The sequence below is a fragment of the Trachurus japonicus genome, chromosome 16 (assembly GCF_045865225.1).
Source record: "Trachurus japonicus isolate A0001 chromosome 16, Traja_1.0".
Classification (NCBI taxonomy): Eukaryota; Metazoa; Chordata; class Actinopteri; order Carangiformes; family Carangidae; genus Trachurus; species Trachurus japonicus.
Genome location: NC_140922.1, coordinates 27,864,041 through 27,888,288, shown reverse-complemented (window position 1 = coordinate 27,888,288; position 24,248 = coordinate 27,864,041). Strand labels below are relative to the sequence as shown.

The 24,248-nt window shown below is 43.8% G+C and overlaps 1 protein-coding gene across 3 annotated transcripts in view; it reads right to left on the bottom strand.

The window, feature by feature from the left end:
* The window catches only part of LOC146972554 (low-density lipoprotein receptor class A domain-containing protein 4-like), a 220,104-nt gene that overhangs the window by 7,315 nt on the left and 188,541 nt on the right, over positions 1 to 24,248 (bottom strand). For 2 of the 3 annotated variants that reach the window (XM_085802970.1, XM_085802971.1), the window contains 2 exons: positions 3,348 to 3,502; positions 942 to 992 (listed from right to left, as the gene is read on the bottom strand). In XM_085802970.1, the coding sequence (XP_085659096.1) occupies positions 942 to 992; positions 3,348 to 3,502 (206 nt within the window). The remainder of the gene's footprint in view (positions 1 to 941; positions 993 to 3,347; positions 3,503 to 24,248) is intronic. The other variant, XM_085802972.1, reaches the window with a different exon arrangement.

The window sequence follows — 24,248 nt, the reverse complement described above, 5'->3', positions numbered from 1 at the left end:
TTTCTTGAAATGTCATGATTTTATTCTCTTTATTAAAGGGATAGTTCAACATTTTGGCAAATTGGCCCATTTCCATAATCCCTATAGTCTTAGCAGCAGGTTCATTACCTTTAATTGTCGGTGCAAGCTATTTTTAGAACGGCGGAGCAGAGCCGTGAGCTGCTCAGAGCTACGCTACGGAGGCTCATGGGATTTCTTGGTTTCCCTCATCAAACTCATCAAATACACAATCCAACAACTCCAAAACGCTCTCGTGGACAAGTTGTAACCTGCACATTCACCACGCTATCAGATAATAACAGAACGTTACAAGTTGTTTTAGAGGTAAATTGATTCGTTCCCACCGGGAGCAGTTTTTCGGCAAGCAGTCTCTGCATTTTCCTCGAAAACAACTCGTAACGTTCTGTTATTATCTCATAGCGTGGTGAATATGGTACAGCTGAGAGTACTAGTAGTTACAGTTGTTTTAAAAGTTGATCTGTATTCATCAAATATTGTAATAAACTATAATTAAGAAGAATTTAATATGAGGACTTGACAATAACCCTCTGTTATTATCATCAGCATTACAAAACAGTTGGTGCTGTTTTTAATTGATAAACAGTTTCATATAATTAAAACTGGAAACACAAATTGTGCAACAAAACATGACATGAACCAGCACTTATTCTCCCACAGAGCCGGTGGACCACAGACCGTTCAGTGTTGTAAAGAACCGATCCGACAGGGTCACAGCCGCCACGCTGCAGTAAATATCTGAATTTATCTTTAGATACATTTTTGGGAGCAACAGTTCGAGTCGCTTCTGAGTCACAGCGGCCGTAAACATCATCCAGCCACAGCCACAGGCCGCCAGGACTGTTAGTAACTGTGTGTGTGTGTGTGTGATTAAAGCTCAGCAGCTGTGTGTGTCACAGTGCTCAGGGTGAAGGGGGTCTTACCTCCGAGGCACCTTGTCTAGAGCCGCTGTCTGAAGGCCACAGACACCCGTCCTACAACACAGACAGACACAGACACAACAAGACACAGAGGCTTAGGTTTCAAGGTGCAGTGAAGATTTTCATCATGTTCACCTGTCTGGACCTCGTAAACACATTGTCCATGTCTGAGGGTTTTCACTTATTTGTGTTATGAGCTGCAAAATAGTCTCTGTGAAGATTTGACAAAATGTTTAAAGCATATTAGAGTCTCTGCTACTGATGGAGCTCTAGATATTTACTTTATAGCTGAATTATATGTTGTTGAGTTAATTACATTAATGACACAAACGTTTTTTCCTAAAGAGGAGCAAAGTAGGGCGTAATCTTGTCTTTTTTATAGAATGTGTTACCTTTTTTATATGTGGTATTTTATTGTTGCTGTCTTTTTTAAAGGATGCCCTTTAACATCAGGCAGAGGGGACTACCGATGAAAATTAGCCTTTTAGCTAACTCGGGTACATTTACATTTGTTTTTACAATGTTTTTATTAACGTACACTGTCCCTTTTCAAATAAACTAATAAATAAATGACATTACAAAGACATTTTCAGCAGATATTGCAATTTTGATTTCAGTTTGATCCTGGAATTGCTAATTTCTGTGACTGAGTGATCATAGTTGAACGATCACATTTGCATCAGAATTTGGTTCAATTGCACACGACTGGACCGAACTTTCCCCCTTTAAAGCTTCTATCAGAGCTGTTAGTTGTTGTAGTTTGTGCTATTTTGATTGGATGATATGTGGTCAGATCTTCATCCATGTTATAATGATGAACAAATATGAGCTATTTTAACTAATAACACACAGATCATTGTCTGGGTGTTATTGAAAACATTATCCACAGTCTATCTAAAGCTGATAGGAGGTGTGGACTAAAAGCTGGAACATGTTACAAAACAATCTCCAACAGTTTGGATCAGTCCACAGTCAGACAGACAAATTGTCTATCAATGGGATTATCTAGTTCTGTGGGCACCCTGCTAGCATGACTTCAAAAAGCACAACACAGTGAGAAGTGAGGCAAAAATGAAGCCAAACTTTAAAAAAAAACCAAAAAAAAAACCAAAGGCCTGAAATAATCATTTGGATCTGAACACACAAATACAAGGCTGAGATTCGCTAAACAGTCTTAGATGAAGATCACAGATCACATTTTATGACCAATTAATGCTCCGATTGCAGAAGGACTCTACTTCCCTGTGGCAGGTTGGATAATAAATGACATTGCAGATCATTTAAAGAATGACAAACAGCATAACGTGCACTTACCACATCAATTATTCAATGATTCGCATTGCTACTTGCTACTGGCACTCTTTTATGTTGGCTACATTCAAATAAGTGCATAAAAAACCTTTGATTGAATGCACAGAAACACCTTAATGTAGATATTTCAATGTCAGATACTACCATAGTTAATAATTCAGTGCAACAAATTGTAATATTTCAGACATTCGTCGTTAAAAATGAGTTGTTTGGTGGTAAATCCTGTTGCTCCCTGTGGAAAACAATTGACCCCCCCCTCCTGCCCCCATCACTGTCGTAACTCCCTCATCTGGTGTGTCTGCTTCTGTTTGCATAATTCCTGCTGTGATTGGATGGTACAGAGCGGAGAGTGACAGGGGGACGATGAAAAACAGGGAGGCGAGACGTTATTAGCTGAATCTAAATCAGGTGGAATGAGCCGACGCAGCCGCGTGTTTTATTTCAGAGTCTTAAAGTCTTGAATTTATTACCGGACCGAATCCTTTCTCTCTTTTTTTTTTTTTTTGCATCCTGTTCTGTACCTGAGCCTCCGTCGGCTGGGTGCAATCTGCACAGTGTAAGTGAGTAAGTGTGTGTGTGTGTGTGTGTGTGTGTTTGTCCCGGTGTGTCGCCCTGTCAGTATGGGGGCAGTGCTGCTGCTGTCTAGACAGTGCTGTAGTGAATTAAACATCAAGGTCTGACAGAGTCTCTCTCTCGCTCTCTGAAGGAACCAATTCAGCAAGTTCAACCTCGCAGACTGGAGCAGAAGCTGTTTGTTACCTCAATGAAACTGGGACAGAAGCTCTGACTGGGATAAAAGGATCATTTCTGCTCCGCGCAGCTTCACTGGGAAACAAACTGGTGGAGTTTTTAGGGTTGTTGTTTTTTTTTTTTGTCCTGCTCCAGAAAGAAATAAAAGGACGCAGCGTCACAGCACAGGGATACTCAGTGAGAACAGATGAAGCGATCACTATCACTTTAGGTCCAAATGCTGTTGGCGGCGAAGGACGCTGGGAGATAAATACAAGCCAGTTCAGGCACTTTCAGTTTGTCTCATTCACTTTAACCCACACACACACACAGAGACACACAGACACACACACACAGAGTTGTACTGACCTGCTGCAGGGCATGGTCGTGCCTGCGGGCCTGGCTCTGCCTTGTAATGAAGGACCAGGTAGATAGCTTGTAGTGGTTGAGCAGGCAGATGATCACCACTACCATCACTGTCATCACCACGATAATGATGACGATCTGAACAAACTCCAGTTCAGCTGCACAAACACACAGAGAGAGGGAGAGATGGTTAGAAAGCATGTAAAGACAGTCAAAACGTTGCATTTGAACAGTTTCAGAAAAGCTTCATTTCTAAAAGTTGTGCATAAGATAAAAACAGTTCTGCAACTGATGATAATTAATGATTAAAATGTCAAGTTTCCTGGATCTCAGCTCATTTCTGACCAGTCGTCACCATGGTAAACAAGACCTGGTGTCTGGATCAACTATGGGTGTTAAAAATCAACAACACACATCAATGACAGACAAAAAACTGAGCTTCAATTCCAGCTTTGTCGACTTATTAACACTCAAGACAGAAAGTTAGAAAAGACAGACTCCATCTTTAACTCTTCAGGCTTTTGCCTCAGTATCAGCCGTAATGAGGATGACAGGAAAATCTAAGACAAACTTCAATAAAACAGCTGCTTCGCTCTCAGACTGAGACTCATACTCAAGAAATAACAGTAGGTGGTAGACGTCATGGTTTTTGTTTATTTGTATATGTATGTATGTATTTTTTCTGGTGCTGCAGCTGCACGTGTGTTGGTGTCTTTGTCTGGAGCAGAACTGTGAAAATTAATTTCCACTCGGGGACAATAAATCATGAATCTGAATCTGAAATAAAACACAAGTCCAAGTCCAAATTCATCCTGTCAAAAAGGCCTGAAATGAATCCAACCGGGCTCCACCCTCTGATGAAAACCATGCAATACGATCAAAAGCTCCTCATCAGCTACTAAATGGATCTCCCAATTAGAAAACCTCCTCAGAAACCAGCTCAGACTGGTGGACTGACTGAGCTCCAGTCTGAGCTGTTGTTGTAACGCGTGTTGACCAGCAGGGGGCAGCACAGGTCAGAGTCCAGGCAGTCTGTCACATACCGAGTGTATGTATAGTTGGTATGTGTGTGTGTGTGTGTGTGTGTATGTGTGTGTGTATGTGTGTGTGTGTGTGTGTGTGTGTGCCTGATGATTGAGACTGTGGTGTCTGTCCCAGCGTACAGTGGTGTCTTTGTGGAAACCGTGAATAACTGTGGTGTTTGTGTCCTCAACAAACAAGAGACAATCTGTGACACACACACACACACAGACACACACACACACACACATCAGAGCTGATCTGTGGTGACCTCCCTGCCTCTTGTTCATCATTTCATCCTTTTGTCCTTCTCCTCCTTTCCTCCTACTTCCTGTATCCTCACTCCCTCCTCCCTCTCTCTCTCCTGTCTCCTGCTGTCGTCTCCTAACACTTCCTGTCGTCCTTCCTCAGACTTTCTTCATGCATTCCTCCCTCGCCCACCATCACTCTTTCTTTCCCTGCTTCTCTCATTCTTCATTGTCTCCTTACTATCTTCATCTCTCCCTCCCTCCCTCCCTCTCTCCATCCTCCCTCCCTCCCTCCCTCCCTCCCTCCATCCCTTGCAGTCTGAGACTCCTTTGTCATGTGTTGTTGGTTTGTTCTGAGCAGAAGTCTTGACCTTGTCTGGTCTTGGCACCCAGTCTGACCTCTGAATCACACTCTTACTCACTGCTGGACACTCACTTGTGTGTGTATGTGTGTGTGTGTGTGTATGTGTGTGTGTGTATGTGTGTGTGTGTATTTGTACAGTGTGTATCCTTGTGTGTAGCTCTGCAAGAACAATACACAATGTACACTCAGCTATCTGGAGCTATAACTGATGCTGGCCGACACTTTCTTTCACAAAGCTCAGTCTGTCTGTGCAATGGTTTTTGGGTAGTTGCGTTATTTCCCATCAGCCACCTGAACACTATGGGCGGAAGAAAAACAAACAGGTACAGAGAAAGAAAACAGGAAAAAAAGAAGAGGCCGTGAGACGTTCAATGTCCCAGATAAAGAGATAGAAAACAGAAAAAAAAGAGACCGTGAGACGTTCAATGTCCCAGGTAAAGAAACCGTGAGGCGTTCAATGTCCCAGGTAAGGAGAAAGACAACAGAAAAAAAGAAGAGGCTGTGAGACGTTCAATGTCCCAGGTAAAGAGATAGAAAACAGAAAAAAAGAAGAGGCTGTGAGACGTTCAATGTCCCAGATAAAGGGATAGAAAACAGAAAAAAAAGAAGAGGCCGTGAGACGTTCAATGTCCCAGATAAAGAGATAGAAAACAGACAAAAAGAAGAAACCGTGAGACGTTCAATGTCCCAGGTAAAGAGAAAGAAAACAGAAAAAAAGAAGAAACCGTGAGACGTTCAATGTCCCAGATAAAGAGATAGAAAACAGAAAAAAAGAGACTGTGAGACGTTCAATGTCCCAGGTAAAGAGATAGAAAACAGAAAAAAAGAGACTGTGAGACGTTCAATGTCCCAGGTAAAGAGATAGAAAACAGAAAAAAAGAGACTGTGAGACGTTCAATGTCCCAGTCTGACCAGCTTCAGTTGCCCCGACGCCGGGTTTAAGTGTCAAGTCTGAGTTTGTTGAAATGAAAACCGACCTAAAACCTGTCTGTGCTCCACCACAGCAGCCACAGACAGAGGACGGGGTGAGAGCGAGGATAAGACGACTCGCACAAACCGCAACCCGCTGAAAAAGCAGTGAGGTGCAAAAACGACAAAAACAGCAGAGATCAGAGAGGAGGAGGTGAAGAGTTAAACATCAAAAACATTTGCCCTTTAACATCTCATCTACAAACAGATCCAGCTCAACGTCTCGTCTCGACTGGAAACCGTTCACCTCTGACCCGACTTCTCACACCAGAGATCTGAAAACTTTTTTTTTCTGTCACCGTATGTATGAGTCACAAAAGACGAACCGAGAGGACAAAGAGTCAGCGAAGAGTCGAGGAAGATACAGAAATACCAAAACTCTACTGCTACATGAGCCGCCGCTGTTGACGTCATCAACCACCGCACATCATCACCCCCCCGGTGCAAACCCAGTGCACCAGAGCGGAGAGAGAGAGAGAGAGGAGCCAAAATCCACCACACGAGCCACGAGGGAGAAGAGCTGAGGTAAAGTTACGTTCAAGAAGCCAGAGCTTGAAAACCAATATTTAAACCAATATTTTACACCCAAAAAAAAAGAAAAAAAAAAAAGAAAGTCTGGTGGTGTTTTTCCACTGTGTGGTAATAACTCCACTGTTTTTTGGGGCTTTGTTTTTCCCTGTTGATGTGGCTTTGTTACTATAGCGACAAACACAGGAAGGCAGAGTGACATCATCTCCATAATGTGGATATTTAAGAGATAACAGAGAAGTGTGCACACTGTGTGTACACCGCCTCACACTGACCACACTGTGGTTTGTGTTGCAGTACAGACACTAATGACAGACTGTAACAGACTGTGACATCGACAAACAACACTAACGGTGACTTGCTAACGTCCAGCAGGTGTAACTTTTACTGTGTATGTACTGCTGTATCCAAAAGTTGCAATCAAAACTATTCAACCCCCCCCATTGCATTTTAGGTTTATTGGCAAAATGTCAAATTTTTCAAGTGTTAGCAATCAACAAATGACAATAAAACTAATATTACAAGGAATTTATCCAAATTAAACACTAAATCCTACTACTGCAGTCTCAAAAATATTCCAACTACGTACATACTAACTATACTGTAAGTATGTACTGATTTGGCCACAATGTATGTAGTTTAAGCAAACAAAGGCAAAATCTGCAGTACTTTGCCAAAAATATCCGGATTAATAATCCTCCAGTAGACTTTGCATCCGACCAGCCTACTGTTTCCCACAATGCTAAGTGCTGCTGACCCCTAACTCTGTTACGTAGCTTAATTAAAACTTAATAAACTGACATTATAACGGCCCTACAGTGGGAATTAAAACAGATTTTAGCCTGCTTTAGTGCTATCTCTGTCAGTTGGCATGAAATGCATTCTGGGATACATGCATATACTGTCCTACTGCAGTGTAAATGGTGTGTATGCAGTATGTAGTGGGGCAGTACGTTAGTAGGTGGTTTTGAATACAAGGGTGTTAGCATTATAAAAGTCAACCCTGAGAGGAAAAGAGACACAAGTGATTATTATGCCCGTTAACCCACTAGTGGAGTCGTTTCACTTTCCACTCACTAACTTTTCCAGATTTATATATATACATATCACAGCCAGGCTTCACATCCAATTTGGGCCTGTGTGTGTGTGTGTGTGTGCACCACAGCAGCTACAGGAAGTGGGACTGTGGGTGGGGGTGGTGGTGGTGGTGGTGGTGGGAGGAGAGCTTTCATTCAGAGCACAGCAGCATTCTGGGAAACCAAGTCATCCAGGCCTTTTGTGTGAGGCTGCCGGATAGATATCACATGCACTGCCTTTTTTTTTTTTGCCGCTGTGAGAAAAAAAAAAAAAAAAAAAGCCCCACAAACCACCAGATGCCTGACTCAAAGCTGTCGTCGTCGTCGTCTTCTCTTCTGGAGCTCAGGCAGTGGGATGTTTTCACAGCAAAAAAAAAAAAAGTACAGTGGCTGCAGTTAATGGCTTCTCCTCTGAACGACAGGGAGGAAGGAAGCCAGAGGAGGAGTTGAGGAGGGAGGAAGGAAGTCTGTGTGTGTGTGTGTGTGTGTGTGTGTGTGGCGTTGGGGTGGTGGTGGTGGTGGTGGTTAAATAAGAGAGCGAGAGAGAGAGAAAGAAAAAAAAGAGCAGCAGAGTGGAGGCCTATCCTGCCCGAACCCCACAATCCATCCAAGTTCAGAGGCTGCAGAACAGAGTGTACAGCCGCAGCAGCAGCAGCAGCAGCAGCACAGACTCCTGCACAGCCTAGAGAACAGTGTGTACTGGCAGTCTGCATTACCAGCACCAGTCTGATGTTATTACAACAGTAATCCACTTGTCAAAACAATATCAGTCCAGCATCTGCAGCAAGCAAAGAAAAGAAAGAAAGAAAGCAACCCTTAACTCCCTCCATACGTATGTACCCTCGCCGTATCATTTGCATTGCGAGCCAAGCTGAGCCGTTCCAGTTTGTTTTCAGCCCTTTAACTTTATTTAAACCACGTGAGAGAGTTTTAACACTACAATTCGTTTTTTTTTAATTCCTTTTACAAGTAGTTGGGTTGTTATTTCAACTCTGGTGCAAAAGCATTTAAAGGCATATGGCAGATATGCGATATATGCGATGTTATATTTTGTTTCATTTTATTTTCAGTGAAAAGAAATGACAAGAATGAAAAATCATCATGTGATTTAAAAAGAAAAAAAAAGTTACTACCTTTCTTTTGATAGCCAGCAGAAGAGTGGTGACAGGAAGTCAGTATAAAGGAAGAAGAATGCAGTGCAGCAAAGGTCTACAGCTGGACTCGAACCGACAAAAGATAAAAACAGAGTCCTTCAGTACTTGATAGTTTTTGATGCGCGGTGCTACAGAGGCATCGATCGGCGCCGACGTTTGACCCCAGAAGACACAAACAGCAATCACACACACACACAGCAGCAGCAGCTTGTTCCAATTCAGAAAGGCAAACACAAAGAGAGAGTAAACAGCATAGTGAGACACACACACACACACACACACAGATGCATTGATGGCCCTTTGACCTTTGTGTGAGGGTGTGTGTGTGAGAGGCCAGTGGGAGGTCAGACAGTTCAGCTGACCTGCCGGTGAAAAAAAAAGCCTGTCGGAGCACAACACGCTGACGACACGACACGCTCACATCATGTGAAGTGCATCGGGGTTTTTTTGTTGGGTTTTTTTTTTCGACGGCGATGAATCGTCGACTCGTGGTTCATTTACATGTAACGGTTGCAGCCGGGCAGCGCCGAGGTGTCGGTTCACTTCAGTTCCCAGAGAAACCACAACACTAAATACAGCCGACAGGACGGACGGACCGTGCAGGAATAACCAGCCCAGAATAACCCGGAAAAACCAGCGCACTGTTCCTGGAGAGAGTCAAACCAACCAACAGCCTTGAGTGGTGCCAGGATAGAAGCCTCTTTATATACCATGTACTGTATTTATTTAACGCCGGCTCATCACTATAATATCAACCTTTATCATCACATATTGATTTTTCTTCTCTCTCTCGTTTCTTTTTTACAATTTCAAGTGAGTAAAAAAAACATATTTCATTGGAGATCTGTGCACAGCAACACTGATTCACTCAAAGAAGAGCTGTGATTGTAGCGGGAAAGCGGGTCAACACTGCTGACTCGTCTATAAAAAGTGAATAAAAGTTCGTCCAAAAAGGAGGGATGCCCTTTTTTGAAATGAAGAAAAGCTGCTAAAAAGTCACTTTACCTAGTGACACTGAGGCTTATTTTGCAAAAATACACAGTGGAAACCAATGGACGCAGGCGTGATGTAACTTAATCACTCAGTCAGTCAGTCACAGACCTGTTTCTAGGCCGAGCCAATGAACTTGGCTTCTATGAATCAGTACTCATAATGAATCAATTCATTCCAACAGTTCACACTGAGGAAAGCTCACCTCTGTGACTAATAAGTGATGTGCAGGCTTTTTTATTTTCTCTGCTTGGCCCTGAAATGAAAATTAGGCTAATAGTTAATAGCTATCTCTACAGAGAGTGCACATCACGCTCAGCCGGGGCCTCTTAACATTGTTATTGCTCAATAAACTTATAACATTTGAGCTCCAATGACCTCAGACGTTTTCCAAGAGAAAACAAGGCCTGGCTAGTTCAGTTTGCACAAAAGGAACGTTACAAAAAACAAAATGGTACGTTTCAGTCGACGTTTGCCGACAGTCGAGCCGGAGCGTGCAGGGAAATGCTCCCCGGCTGCTGGCAAAAAAAAATAAAAAATCAGAATTGGAAGGCTGAGACTCCCACCATCAGCAGCAGCAGAGAAAATACCTTTTCTCTCAGACTGAAGAGACAAAAGCTTCAGCCGCTATGAATCCTATCTCGCAGCCAAGCAACACGCAGCCCCAGAGCTAAAGCGACAGTTTATAGGAATCCTTTAAAACACACAAACATAAATACTGAACGCACAGCCTGACCGGGCACGGCTCTGCGAGATGACATGACAGCAGAAAACAGGAAATGACAGCAGAGTCTTAATTGAAACGACTGAGATTTACATACGTTACGGCCCCTAAAAAACAAACAAACGAGAAGCCGTTTTACTATCTCACGACTAGATTCAATTCAGATTTTTGGGGCTACGATTCGATTCAAAATCAATTTTCGATTCAAAACGATTTGATTCCTAATGATTTCTGCTTCAGTCTATCGGTGTGCAAAGGATCCTCATGATCTACTCCAGTCTGCTTTGCAAGACAGAATGACTAAAGTGTCTTTTTCACATTTATTGAGTTTTAAACATTTATCCATGCTTAGATGGAATTGTTGAAACTGTTGCATAAAAGCAATATCACATATTGCTTAAGTAACACAATTAAAAGTCCCTCTTTATTAAAACAAATAGTGCAGTTAAACATGCTGGCTTTTAAATTCTAAGGAAATGGAGGCCAACAGCCAGCAGATTTGTTTCATTTTATTTTTTTAAATCGATTTTGAGATTCTGAATCGTAATGAGAATTGTGATTCTTATGTGAATCGATTTTTTGGCACATCCCTAACAGCTACATCTAAAAAAAAAGTGCTTTTACTGTGAAAAGCTCAGCTCACTTCCTCCCCCGGCTGTCTGAGGGAAGTGCTGTGTCACTGTTTTCTCGTCTATCCCCCCACAAGTCCCAGACACCAAACCTTTTCTTTTTTTGGGTGTGTGGGAGGAGTTTGTCTTCTTCTTTAACTAATTTTCATCCATTAAGTAGAAAGACCTGGATGTTTAATGTTTCATGTGCGTATGAAGTAAAAAAAAAAAAAAAAAAAAAAGAGAGAGTGAAATGATGGAAGCTGCAACTTGCTCATCCTGGTCCTGCTGTCCAGAGAGGCTGCTGAGTTCACAGCCTGCTGCCCACCACACTGGGCCCACACACACACACACACACACACACACACAGACACACACATGCACACAGACACACACACACACACAGCCCTGTCTGCTGCCACTGCCGTTGCTATGGTAACTCTTGGGCACGGTGCCGTGATCAACAAGGCCCGGAGCTGCTGGGGCACCATGGCAGCGACCTGGCTGGCACACACACACACACACACACACACACACACACACACACACGAACGATGGCACAGAGCAAGATAGAAGGAGACAAGGAGGGAGAGGAAGTGCACACACACACACTCAGACACACACACACACACACACACACACACATATACACTTGCACACACACTTAAAAAGACTGGCACTGTTAGCAAGAAAGAGAAAGAGAGAGAGAGAGAGTACAGTAATGAGGGGACAAAGAGTTAGCAGAGGTGCACACACACAGACACACACGTACTTGCACATGCACACACACAAACATGCATGCACTCACACAGACACACACACATGAACACAAGTCTACGTCCCTTGGGAAGACGTGCATTGTTACCTCCAGACGTATCAGCCACGCAACAACAGTGTCAACCACAGTCGGGCACAGTGTGTGTCTTTGTGTGTGTGTGTCTGTTGTGTATATGTGTGTGTGTGTGTGTGACACTAGGTATCAGCTATGGGGACTCGGGGGCAACAAGAGAGCAAACAATTGCAGCTCTGTCTCTTTTTCTTCCACTCCACTCCTCTTCTCTTCTCTTCTCTTCTCTTCTCTTCTCTTCTCTTCTCTTCTCTTCTCTTCTCTTCTCTTCTCTTCTCTTCTCTTCTCTTCTCTTCTCTTCCTGGCTCCCTCTCCTCCTCCTCCTTCTCCTCCTCTCCTTTTGTTTTATCCATCCCTTCTTTTCTCACACAGCTCAGACGAATCAGACACCACAGTGGCTCCGTCTGTGTTTTATGCTTCACCACAAGAGACTAACACCACTTTTAGAGAGAGAGAGAAAGAGCAAACCCGCATATGACGCAGCCGGTCTGCAGGTCTATGTTGGACCCGCGTCAGACGGATTCACAAGAGTTTCAAACCCTGAATTAAAACCTATACGTTAAAGGGATAGTTCAACATTTTGGCAAATTGGCCCATTGCCATAATTGCTAAATAGAAAATAGCTTGCACCGACAATTAAAGGTAACGGACCTACTGGTATGACTATAGGGATTATGGCAATGGGCCAATTTGCCAAAATGTTGAACTATCCCTTTAAGCAGCTGACACAGATCTGTGTGTCTGGATGGTATGTGTACATCTGCATGCAGTCTCCAACAGTGTTTCCTATCTATGTGTGTCAGTCGTACTCCATGTTTTTGCATATGAAGCACATGTGAATGTGGAAACTCAGAAACTGCAACTTCCAGTAAGCTTGACTAACCTCAGGCTTTGTTTCAGATCGAACTGACTTGACTTACTAACATTGCAGCCAGGTGAGATGTTATCACCACGGATACAGCCGCCGAGGGGCCAAAACCACAGAAATCAGACCCCAGATGTATGAAACGATAACAGCCATCACCTGACACACGAGCGTTACGCAATCATTTCAAAGAGAACAATGGGCTGCGGCTCGGAAACTCTAACTTTTTTAGTGTCTGGTAAAAAAAAAAAACACCCGAACACAAAACGAAACTGGAAGAGCAGCTTCATTTCAGTTCAGGAGGACAAAGACAACGTTGATAGAAAGATTTAGTGATGCACAGATAGTCTCATGGTTGCAGAGAGGAAACTATCACAGACCTCCTGTCAGCTGCCTTTCATACCTGGACCTGTGCAGCTGTCGACCCTGAACGCAGCGCTGATTTTGATCAGTGCTGCTGAGCCACGGCCCCTTAACTATAGTCGTATCATCTCCCACCTGCATGAATATAACATGAACAAAGATACGACACAGACGCAGCGCTCCGTGATAACATACCATGAATATTACAATATTGTCTAATATTATCAATATTTCAAGCTGTAATATTCATGAACGGCAGTAAAGCTGAGGCGGGAGGGGGGGGGGGGACGCCGCGGTGTTTAAGTATTCATCCAACAGGGTTTTTCCACGAGTGCAGTGCACACACACACATACTGTACAGGACACATGGAGGGTGTGTGTAACCACTTTTAAAGGGATAGTTCAACATTTTGGCAAATTGGCCCATTGCCATAATCCCTATAGTCATAGCAGTAGGTTCATTACCTTTAATTGTCGGAGCAGAGCCGTGAGCTGTTCAGAGCTACGCTACGGAGGCTAATGGGATTTCTTGGTTTCCCTCATCAAACTCATCAAATACACAATCCAACAACTCCAAAACACTCAAGTTGTGACCTGCACATTCACCACACTATGAGATAATAACAGGATGTTACGAGACAGAGTTGTTTTAGAGGGAAATGCAGAGACTGCTTGCTGAAAAACTGCCCCCGACGGGAACGCACATCAGCGGTTTTGCATGAATTTACCTCTAAAACAACTTGCATCTCACGGCTCTGCTCCGCCGTTCTCAAAATAGCTTGCACCGACAAATAAAGCTAACAAACCTACTCCTAAAGTTATAGGGATTACGGCAATGGGCCAATTTGTCAAAATGTTGAACTATCCCTTTAAAGCTGTATTCTTCTTTTAGTCATTTTCTCATTTCATTATTTCTTAAGATAATATTGATAACAACAAACTGCATTGAATTAAAAAAGTGCAGTGTGAGCGTCTTCATAAACCAGAGAAGCAGACAGAGTTTGCTATTGTTGTATTCGTTGTTATTTAACTCACTGGTTATTTTTAAGGTTATTTCACTGTTTCCTGTTCAGGAGGTTTTTTTTTCTCCACTCCAAAATAAACAGAGCAGGTGATTAAAACAAGTAGAGACTCTGAATAAAAGCAGCTTCACAGCTTTCTTTCTCCAATAACCTAAAGTCCAGACGTCCGATGACTGACATGATCCCTCACGTGGTTAAAGGTCGGAGTCGTCAGGTCATAAAAGCAGTGACAGTGACGTGAGTCGACAGTGTGAAGGTCGTCGGATTGAAACGTCGGGACGTCCGGCCCGCAGCAGCAGCAGCAGCCGCCGCCGTCGCTGAGGGAGGAGGAGGACGCTCTGTCAGTGAGATGGAGGATGCAGGTCTGTACGCAACATGTCACTTCACACACACACACACACACACACACACACACTGGAGTGTCTCAGGTGTGTGCGTGTGTACATTATCAGAGCCAGACAGACAGGATAGCGTCTAGACAACCCCCCCTCCCCCTCCTCACCCCCCCTCACCCCTCCCCCGCCCCGCCATAAAGCCAGACTGACTGCTCTCCCTCTCTCCCTCTCTCCCTCTCTCTCTCATAGCTCTGAGTGATTGAACCAGACTGGAGGGTCAGACTAATGTCAGGCTTAAAGTGTGCATGAGTGTGTCTGTGTGTCTGTGTGTGTCTGTGTGTGTGTGTATTTCTTCCACAGCAGTGATTTTACTTAAGAGAAACGGAGGATCCTCTCTCTCTTTCTCTCTTTTTCTCTCCCTCTTTTTCTCTCTGGTGCAGAAAATTAGAAGCAGTGTCTGTCCACATGAGAGCAACTCTCTGCTTATCTAGTTGCCAGATGATGATGATGATGATGATGATGATGACGATGATAATTACAACAATTATTTCAGGTGGGCAGTCCATTGTGTTATTTCGGAGCAGAGTGGCTGCTGGCAGGTTATTAGCAAATCACTGGAAGACATGAAAAAAAAGTGAAGGTGAATTTGTCTGGACAGAAAAAAAAAAAACAGCAGCAGACAGCGCTGTTATCCACCAGACCATAATAACCTGGAGCAGATTAGCAGGGGGGAGGGGGGCGGCAAGGATGTGGTGAAGAAGTGGGCTTTAACACACACACACACACAACAGTGGGCTAAAGTGGAAAACGAAGAGCAACAGGTCGACAGATGTAGATGACATCACATCGGCTGCTATTCCTACACATGATATCATCACCAACGCTGCTGCTGCTGCTAATACTCTATTCTTATTCATCCGCAGCTGAAAATAGTCCCCGTTTCCTCCCGCGTCTTCCTCTCTGCAGAGCACCAGATGTTTAGGATTACTGAGCTTCTTTCATTTCTTGAATTAAAACTACATGAGGCCTAGTGCTGCAGATGTATTTCCACTGAATCTGTTGATGTTACCATGGATATACAGAGGCAAGAGAAAGTTTGTGAACCCATTCAACTCGGTAGATGTGACCTCAAGTCGTCAGATCTTCCTCCGAGTTACAAATACGGACAAACACGGTTCATTTTAACTTAAACACACACACCATTGTGTTGTTTTAGTCCATTCATAGCAACACAAATTTTTTTTCAGTGTAAGTTAGAAATAGTACAGACAAATGCAGAGACTGTTTGCTAAAAAACTGCCCCTGACGGAAACGTACATCAGCGGTTTTGCACAAATTTCCCTCTAAAACAGCTCTGTCTGGTAACGTTCTGTTATTATCTCATAGCGTGGTGAATGTGCAGGTCACAACTTGTCCCCCAGAGCGTTTTGGAGTTGTTGGATTGTGTATTTGATGAGTTTGATGAGGGAAACCAAGAAATCCAATGAGCCTCCGTAGCGTAGCTCTGAGCAGCTCACGGCTCTGCTCCGCCGTTCTAAAAATAGCTTGCACCGACAATTAAAGGTAACAAACCTACTGCCATGACTATAGGGATTATGGCAATGGGCCAATTTGCCAAAATGTTGAACTATCCCTTTAACAGCCTGGTTATGGAAATCAGGCGGGCTACACACACACAACACATTTTGACAGACTGAACAACAAAAACTTTGAGTTAACGTTGAGCTACGAGCAACCAGGTGGTTTCAAAGCGAACTGAACCTGAACCTCCGTGTACAGATCTGAGGTGCTGCCTTCATCTGGCTGGAAACGCTCTGACACCGTCGGCCTGTTGGGTTTTTTAGTTTCTGTCTGAACTGTTGCTGCTGTATTGGCCTTGTCCCTCGGTCTTAGGATCACCACGTCGACCTCGTTAGTCCATGAGAGATGTGGACATCTCCACTGTATCTAGAGCCTGTGACACGCGATACTGCAGAAAAACCATCACCGCATGTTTGTCAGGCTTTTGGTTTCACCTTGATCCTCAAGTGCAGGTGAATAAGACAAGTGATAAAGGAAAAGATGAAGCAGATAGAGGGGCAGAGGGATGAAGAGAAAAACACATAACTGTGTTAGACGCAGAGATCGGACGCAGAGAGGCGACGGGAACGAAGATCAGAGCGGGAAAAAAAGGACAGAGAAGTCAGAGCTCGGGGTGCAGGGAGAAGCTGGTAAAAGGCAGACAGATGTTAAAGGCAGACAGATGTTGAAGGCAGACAAACAACAAAGCGCGGCGTCTCATGTCTCATCTCTGAGACCGAGGAGAGAAAAAAGAAGAAGACGAAGAAGAAGAAGAACAGAAGAGATGAGAGAGAGGAGGAGGAGAGAGGAACGAGTGGGCTTTTGTCTGTCTGTCTTAGTCTGTGTGTCTCTGTGTTGGTGTGTGTGTGTGTTGGTGTGTGTGTGCGCTTCCTGGCAACATGTTCATGTGATCGAACAGACAATCCCGGCTTCCCAACCACACACCTCAGCCTCCCAGGAGAAGCAGATTTACCATGCAACCCCGTAAAGTGGGTTTTGAACACCAGTGGGCGTAGCAGCAGACACCTCACAGACATATGGCTGCTGCGTGCTGCTGCTGCTGCACACACACACACACACACACACACACACACACACAACACACACACACACACACACACTCTCTCTCTCTGAGCCTCTGTGTGATCGGCCAAACAGAGACAGCAGGAAGGAAGCAGGGGAGGAACCAGCCAACGCAAGGAGCTCTGGGAAACACGGGGACACGTCGAGATCCGGAGCTGAATCATCTGTCACACACATTGATAGTGGGATCGTCATCCACCTCCACCAGGAAGTCTGCAGGACGCTTCAGCATCCATCTACACCACAGCACATTTCTAAATGTGGCTGCAGGGATGGTGCTCTGAAGTGGTTCAGTTTGTCCTAAAGAAGCAGAATGAGGTTGAGTTCAGGACCAATCAGGTTCTCCCACATTAAACTGAGCAAATCACTTCTGTTAAAGCAGAAGTAAGTGGAATGTTTGTGTTAATATAAGTCTTAAATAGTTATATCTTCCGACAGCAATCACTTATATAGAGTGTTTGGTCCGAAACACGGGTCTGTCAGTCACTCTGCTCTGCTGTAAGCCGAGGAGAAAACTTTCCTTGTATCCTACAACCTTTATCCAATGAGGAGAGAGAATGGCATAAAGGGGCGGTCCTCTCTGTGTGTGCAGCCAAGGGATGCGCGTGAATGTGGTGACGTAGGGACGAGGGCGGGGACTGCTAACTCCATCGGCTGACAAGAAGTTAGCCAAAACGACCGGATCGCTTACTTCTGCTTTAAATGTGTTCAAATTACAACAATTTAATATGTAAGAGATGATCCAGAGATCTGTTTTACATTTGTTTTAACATATACACTTTCATTTATTTTATTGTAAGTCTCTTCTAGCAGTTATCTATCTTGTTCAGTGCTCAGAGACTCATAATAATTCAATAAAATGTGTGTTGTTGGCCTACTTTTTCCACACAGAAAATCCACAGGGATCGATAAGGGAATTGATAAAGAATCATATCGATAATGTCAATGATATCAATAAAATCTTATCAATTCCCATCCCTAGACGTGTGCTACAGCACGCTGGTAGACAATAAACACGGAGCAACAACGTTTTACAAAGTTAGGAAAGTAAAGTCAAAGTCAAGCCTGGTGCCTTCACTGTCTTCCACATGGTAAGGTCTACAGTTTGTGAACTGGTATCGGGTATCAGCCGATCATCTAAGCCTGCATCCCTGCTCCATCAGTGTCCTGCACTTCATTTCACTTAGTGCAAAGAGACTGGCCACTCCCCTTTGAGAGACATTTACTTCCTGGTAGGTGGAGACTCTGTTGGATCTGCCTTTCTGCCCAATGGCTGCATGACGTTTGGTCCTGATGTCTGTGCTGCACTTAACGACCATGTGTGAGCAAACATCCATCTCCGCTGCCATAATGAATGAACTACAACTTCCAACTGATAGTGCACAACCTCAACGCCATTCCCCTCTGTTCGCTGATTGGCCGATAGATTCTCTGCAGGAGGAAAGCCGAGGAAGTACATATGGAGGGGGTGAATTTATTCAAAACTTTTTGACATTTTAAAGTCTGAATAAATGATCCACAGATGATCTGATGTGATGATGGACATCTATCATGAGACAAACTACGTACGGCTACAGGTGACGTACAAAACTTCAAATATGCAGCAAATGTAATAATAAGGAAACAGCTCAGTGTCTTCAGAAGACAACACAAGACAAACGTCCTCCTCCTCCTCCTCCTCCTCCTCCTCCTCCTCCGGTGTAATTACACCACGTCTGTTTGTAATAACTCACTCTAATCTGCTCAGCTGTGTTTTTTTTTTTTTTTCATCTCTGCCCACAAATCATGGTTTCCATTTTGGAAAAAAAAAAAAGAGGAAAAAAAAAGGCTCCTCATCGGCAGCATATGCTTGCATGGTGTTTTATTCTGCTATGACTCACTGTCTCTCCACCGAGATGGAAAGCCTCCATCTCTCTATTTTCGTCTGTCTTTCTCTCTCTTTATGTCTGTCTCTCCTCGTTTTTGTCACTCCTGCTTCAGTCTGTATTCCTCCATCTGCTTTCTGTCTCATTTTTTAATCCCTCCATCCTTTTTTTCTTTCATCATTTATTGCTCTCCTCCTCTTCTGTCTCTTTCAGCCTCCTCTCTGTATCCCACCTCTTCTCTTTCACTGCACTTCACTATATATACTTTCGTCATCATTTCTGCCTCCCTCTCTCTCTTATCCCACCTCCCTTCTGTCTCTTACCTCCCCCTCCCCTCCTCTCCCACTCCCTCCCAGTCTCAGATGAAGGGTTGTAAACATGTCTTCCACATGCAGCCTCATTGTGCCGAGCCAACAGAGTAAAACAACCACGCTTAAGTTGCTCAATAGGCTTCGCTCAGTGACTATAGCGCCTCCTCCCCTCCTCTCCTCTCCTCTCCTCCTCTCCCCTCCTCCTCCCCCTCCCCGCCCTCTTCAGGTTGAGATGCTTAACAACCATGAAGCAATGCCTGGCAGGCAGGATTAGGCAGGAGCGAGCGACAGAAGAGAGAGGGGGGGAAAGAAGAAGAAGAAGAAGAAAAAGAAGAGGGAAGGAGCGGAAGAGAGACCAAAAGATAAGATAAAGACAGTGGAAGTGATAAAGAGAAGCAAAGAGACTGAGAGGGAAGCAGCGTCAGAGGAAAGGGAGGGGAGGGGAGAGGGGGAGTGAAGCAAGTTGTGCACGTATACATGGAGAAAAATGAAAGATAAAGGGAAGTATGTGAGAGAGAGAGAGAGAAAAAAAGGAAAGAATCCTATCAAAAAACTTTTTCTTTCTTTCCTCGCTGGAACACTTGGCCGTGACCGCGGGCTGAACTACGATGCGGTGCTGAGCAACAGCTGCAGACAACAGAGGAAACTACTGAAAAAGAGAAAAAAAAGCCTCAGAAGAGGAAGAAGAGGAGGAGGAGGAAGGAGAAGAAGAAGAAGGAGAAGGAGAAGAAGAAGCAAGCAGGCAATGCACAGGGGGAAGAGGAGGAGGAGTGGGGGGGTCGAACTATTCTCTAAGTAATGGCGGTGGAGTTTTGGAGATGGCCAGGATAGAGGGAGGGAGGTATAAATAGACCTGGGACTGCGGGTGGGGGGATCAGACACAGGAGAGGGAGGCTGAGTGGAGAGCAGCTTGGGTCTTTCCAAAAAAGAAAAAAAAAAAGACAAAAAAAGACAAAGCCAGTGTGTATATAGGAGCTGCAGCACATCCACATCCACAGCTCAGACTGCAGCTCTAACGGGAGGAAACAGTGTTAAAGAGTTGGATCGTTAATGTTGTTCATAGTTGAAATCTCAGACTCAGACTCGTCCTGGTTTGTTTAAACAGCCGCACAACAACACCGATGCTATTGAAGCTAATTAACGCTATAATGCCACAATCATTTGACTAGTGAGTTTTCTACCAGCTGCTCCACAAAAAACAGGTGGGAAATGTGTTTTTGTAGTTAAACTAAACAGACTGAGGGAGACGATCAGCTGATCACACACACACATATACATCCATTTCCCATTTAGATTTTAATTTACAGTCCTGATATAAGTTCTCAACCTCTTTGGTTACCCCACCCAAACAAAAGAGCTTTGGAAATAACAGTTTTAATGACTAATTCATCTGCAGATTCATTCCTATGAAGTAATAACGTACTGCAAAAGAGTCCACTAGAGCTGTAACTGTGGAGAGGAAAAGGGCCATACCTTTACAGTAACTGACTGAATGATCAAAGTCTTTGTAACTTCTGAAGAGGCTGAAACCATAAGAAAAAAACAAAAACGTATTTCTACCAATGGACGTATTGAATCATTTCTAATCAAATGTTCTGTCTAAAGCTGTTCCTGAAGTGACACTAAACTTTCTTCTAGTTCAGTTTAACTTTCACTAAAAGATGTGAAAGTTCATACACAACAGTGGGTGAGACATTTGACAAAAAAATTGTTAAAAAAAAAAAGTGAAAATCAAATTTGATGTTGGTTTCAGGTTGAATAAGAAGTTCTTGAACTCTAACCTCAGACAAATGAAGCCAAAGTCCTGAAATGAAAAGTGCTGTGATTTTCTGAGTCATCTCTCCAATCTGCTGCCATTCTTCTTCCTCTCTTGTTCAATTAAAAATGTGGGCATGTAGTTTTTTTTTTGTTTTTTTTAATGTGTGGCTCTGCTGATGAGGTCAGGTGGATCATGTTAAATGAAACGTTTCTCTAATGTTGTTTTCTTTTCATGGAATCTTCATGAAAATTCATTTTCCAGAGTCAACGCGAAGATCGCCGGGACAAACGCAGACTTGACATCTCCATCCTCCTCGTGTTCCTCTATCTCTATCTCTCTCTCTTTTCCTTCTCTTGTATCTTTGTAGCCTTCTCTCGTGCACTCCTTCATCCCACACCACCCACTTCCTCCTTTCTCTCTTCTCTCTCCGTCTCTTGTAGAAGTACCACTTGGGGAGTTCATGCTCAAGGCAAATATTGCGAAATGAAAAGAAGCTCCTGACTCAATGAGGTAAAAACTCTTTTGGACGACACAAAGACCGAGTGTAACCAGAGATGTCGGCAACTTAGCAACACCTACACACACACATACACACACGCAAGCTTTTATCTTTTTTTTTTTTTTTACAAATCTTTTCAGCGGTGCTTGTGCTCGTGGTTGTTTCTCTTTCGTGACAGGAGGCAAAAAGTCAGGTCAAGATCACGGCCAGTTTTCCTGATTGACGACTGCACAGCTTTTAAGAAATGTTTTAACACTTTTTTTAAAGGGATAGTTCAACATTTTGGCAAATTGGCCCATTGCCATAATCCCTACAGTCATAGAAGTAGGTTCCTTACTTTTATTTGTTGGTGCAAGCTATTTTTAGAACGGCAGAGCAGAGCCGCGAGCTGCTCAGAGCTACGCTATGGAGGCTAATGGGATTTCTTGGTTTCCCTCATCAAACTCATCAAATACACAATCCAACAACTCCAAAACGCTCTCATGGACAAGTTGTGACCTGCACATTCACCACGCTATGAGATAATAACAGAACGTTACCAGACAGAGTTGTTTTAGAGGTAAATTCATGCAAAACCGCTGATGCGCGTTGCCTTCAGGGGCAGTTTTTCAACAAGCAGTCTCTGCATTTACCTCTAAAAACAACTCTGTCTGGTAACGTTCTGTTATTATCTCATAGCGTGGTGAATGTGCAGGTCACAACTTGTTCACCAGAGTGTTGGATGTGTGTTGAGTTGGATGAGGGAAACCAAGAAATCCCGTTAATCGCCTCTGTAGCTCTGAGCAGCTCACAGCTCTGCTCCGCCGTTCTAAAAATAGCTTGCACCGACAATTAAAGGTAACAAACCTACTGCTATGACTATAGGGATTATGGCAATGGGCCAGTTTGCCAAAATGTTGAACTATCCCTTTAAGGCGTCAGGGTTATAAAAAAAATATTGAAGGCAGAATAAGACAATATAAGAGACAGAGTTTAGGCTGATTCACAGTGATTGAGAGTTGCAGCTTGTCTCTGTGCTCCTGCAGACAAAAAACAGCTGAGAGGGCAGGTCTGTCTCTGTTTAGGGCTTTGACACACTCACACACTCACACACACACACACACACACACACACACACACACACACACACACCTAGAGATCCAGCCACACCAGCAGACCAGACATCCACTGCAGCAACAGCCACATATTAAGTGAGGGAAAGCAATTTGGCACCTGAAATGGGACTCCCAAACCCAATCCCACCCACACACACACACACACACACTCACACACTCACACACACTCACACATATATGGATGCAATTCATCATGGGGAGGCGACTTCCTTGTTGAGGACCTCATAAACTCTTCCCATTAAAATTCCTGTCTCAAAATATAATTGGTGTAAAAAACCCATGTAAGTGGCCGGGGACTGTGTGAGGATGAATCATTATTATACAATCGCAGGAGGATTTAAGACGGAGCAGGGTGCGACTTGTTGTGGAGTGTGAGTCACATGACGGCACACAGACCAGAGAGAGGAGGGAGGGTATGGGGGGGGCGGAGGGCGGGTGGGGGGGTGAGGTTTCTTGGTGGGATCCTTTCATGAAGCGTCACCCGGCGCAGACCTTGATGTAGGTGATCCCCTGGGTTAATCTGGCCGACAGATGGGCCTGGCTGCGGGAAGGCATGGTGCTCTTCTTGTATTGCGATAGCGCTGGGATGTGGCACTGGGCTGGGCCAAGCCGGATGCTGTGAGTGACTATGACCTATATTAATAATTCACACACATGATCTCCATGCTGCACCGAGCACGAGCGCTAATCATCAAGGATATAGCAGCAGCAGCAGCAGCGGCAGCGGCAGCGATGCTAGCCAGGAGCTACGTAAGTTAGCGTCCGTCCGGCAGAATGCCAGGCATGAAGATCAGAGAGCAGACCATGACAGGAAGTGTGTCGCTCACGTCCTCTCCTCCACTTTCCATCGGTCTGAGGCCAAATTAAAACACATGTGGAAACTTTGAAAAGTGGAAAAGCTCAGAATAAATAAACACAGACACTTCTGTAAGTTGCATAAACACCACAATCTTCTGAACAACAAGTTGTGTATTGATTCAAGACACTGAGCAAAAGAACAGGAGAGAGAGATGCTATTGATGAATGCTAAGCTAATTTAGCGACCAGCTCTGCTGAAATGGAAAATAAAATACTCTATGTAAATGTTGATGTAAGAGGAGGAAGAAAACTTTTAAAACTATTAAATAACATGCCCATTTTGATATAATGTCTTTGGACATACTGAAGATCTGCATTGTTTTGTTTTTTTTATTTTTTATTTCTTTTCTTTTGTCTTTATTTATAGGAGTCTTTTCATGATTTATTTATTTCACTGATTGTGTTTCCTATTTTTTTGAATGAATGAATGAATGAATTCTGAGTTGAATAAGATATTTCCTGCCTTCAACTTTTTTTTGGTCATTTTTTTCTTTGAAACTAATGGGCTCTTTGCACAGCTCCACTACTTCCTGGACTTAATGCTGCTCCTTTGTTTCCTGTCTTACAGTGCTGTTTCAATGCATTTTCACACAGTTCCCTGCAGAGACCAACACCCAGTACGTTTACATGCAAAGCTAAATCGAGCTATGCTCATAGCGTCATGACGCTGCTTTTTTATTTTATTTTCTTTGCCAGGTTGGGGCTGGCTTCTGTGCTAAAGTTGTGTCACCTTTACTGTTG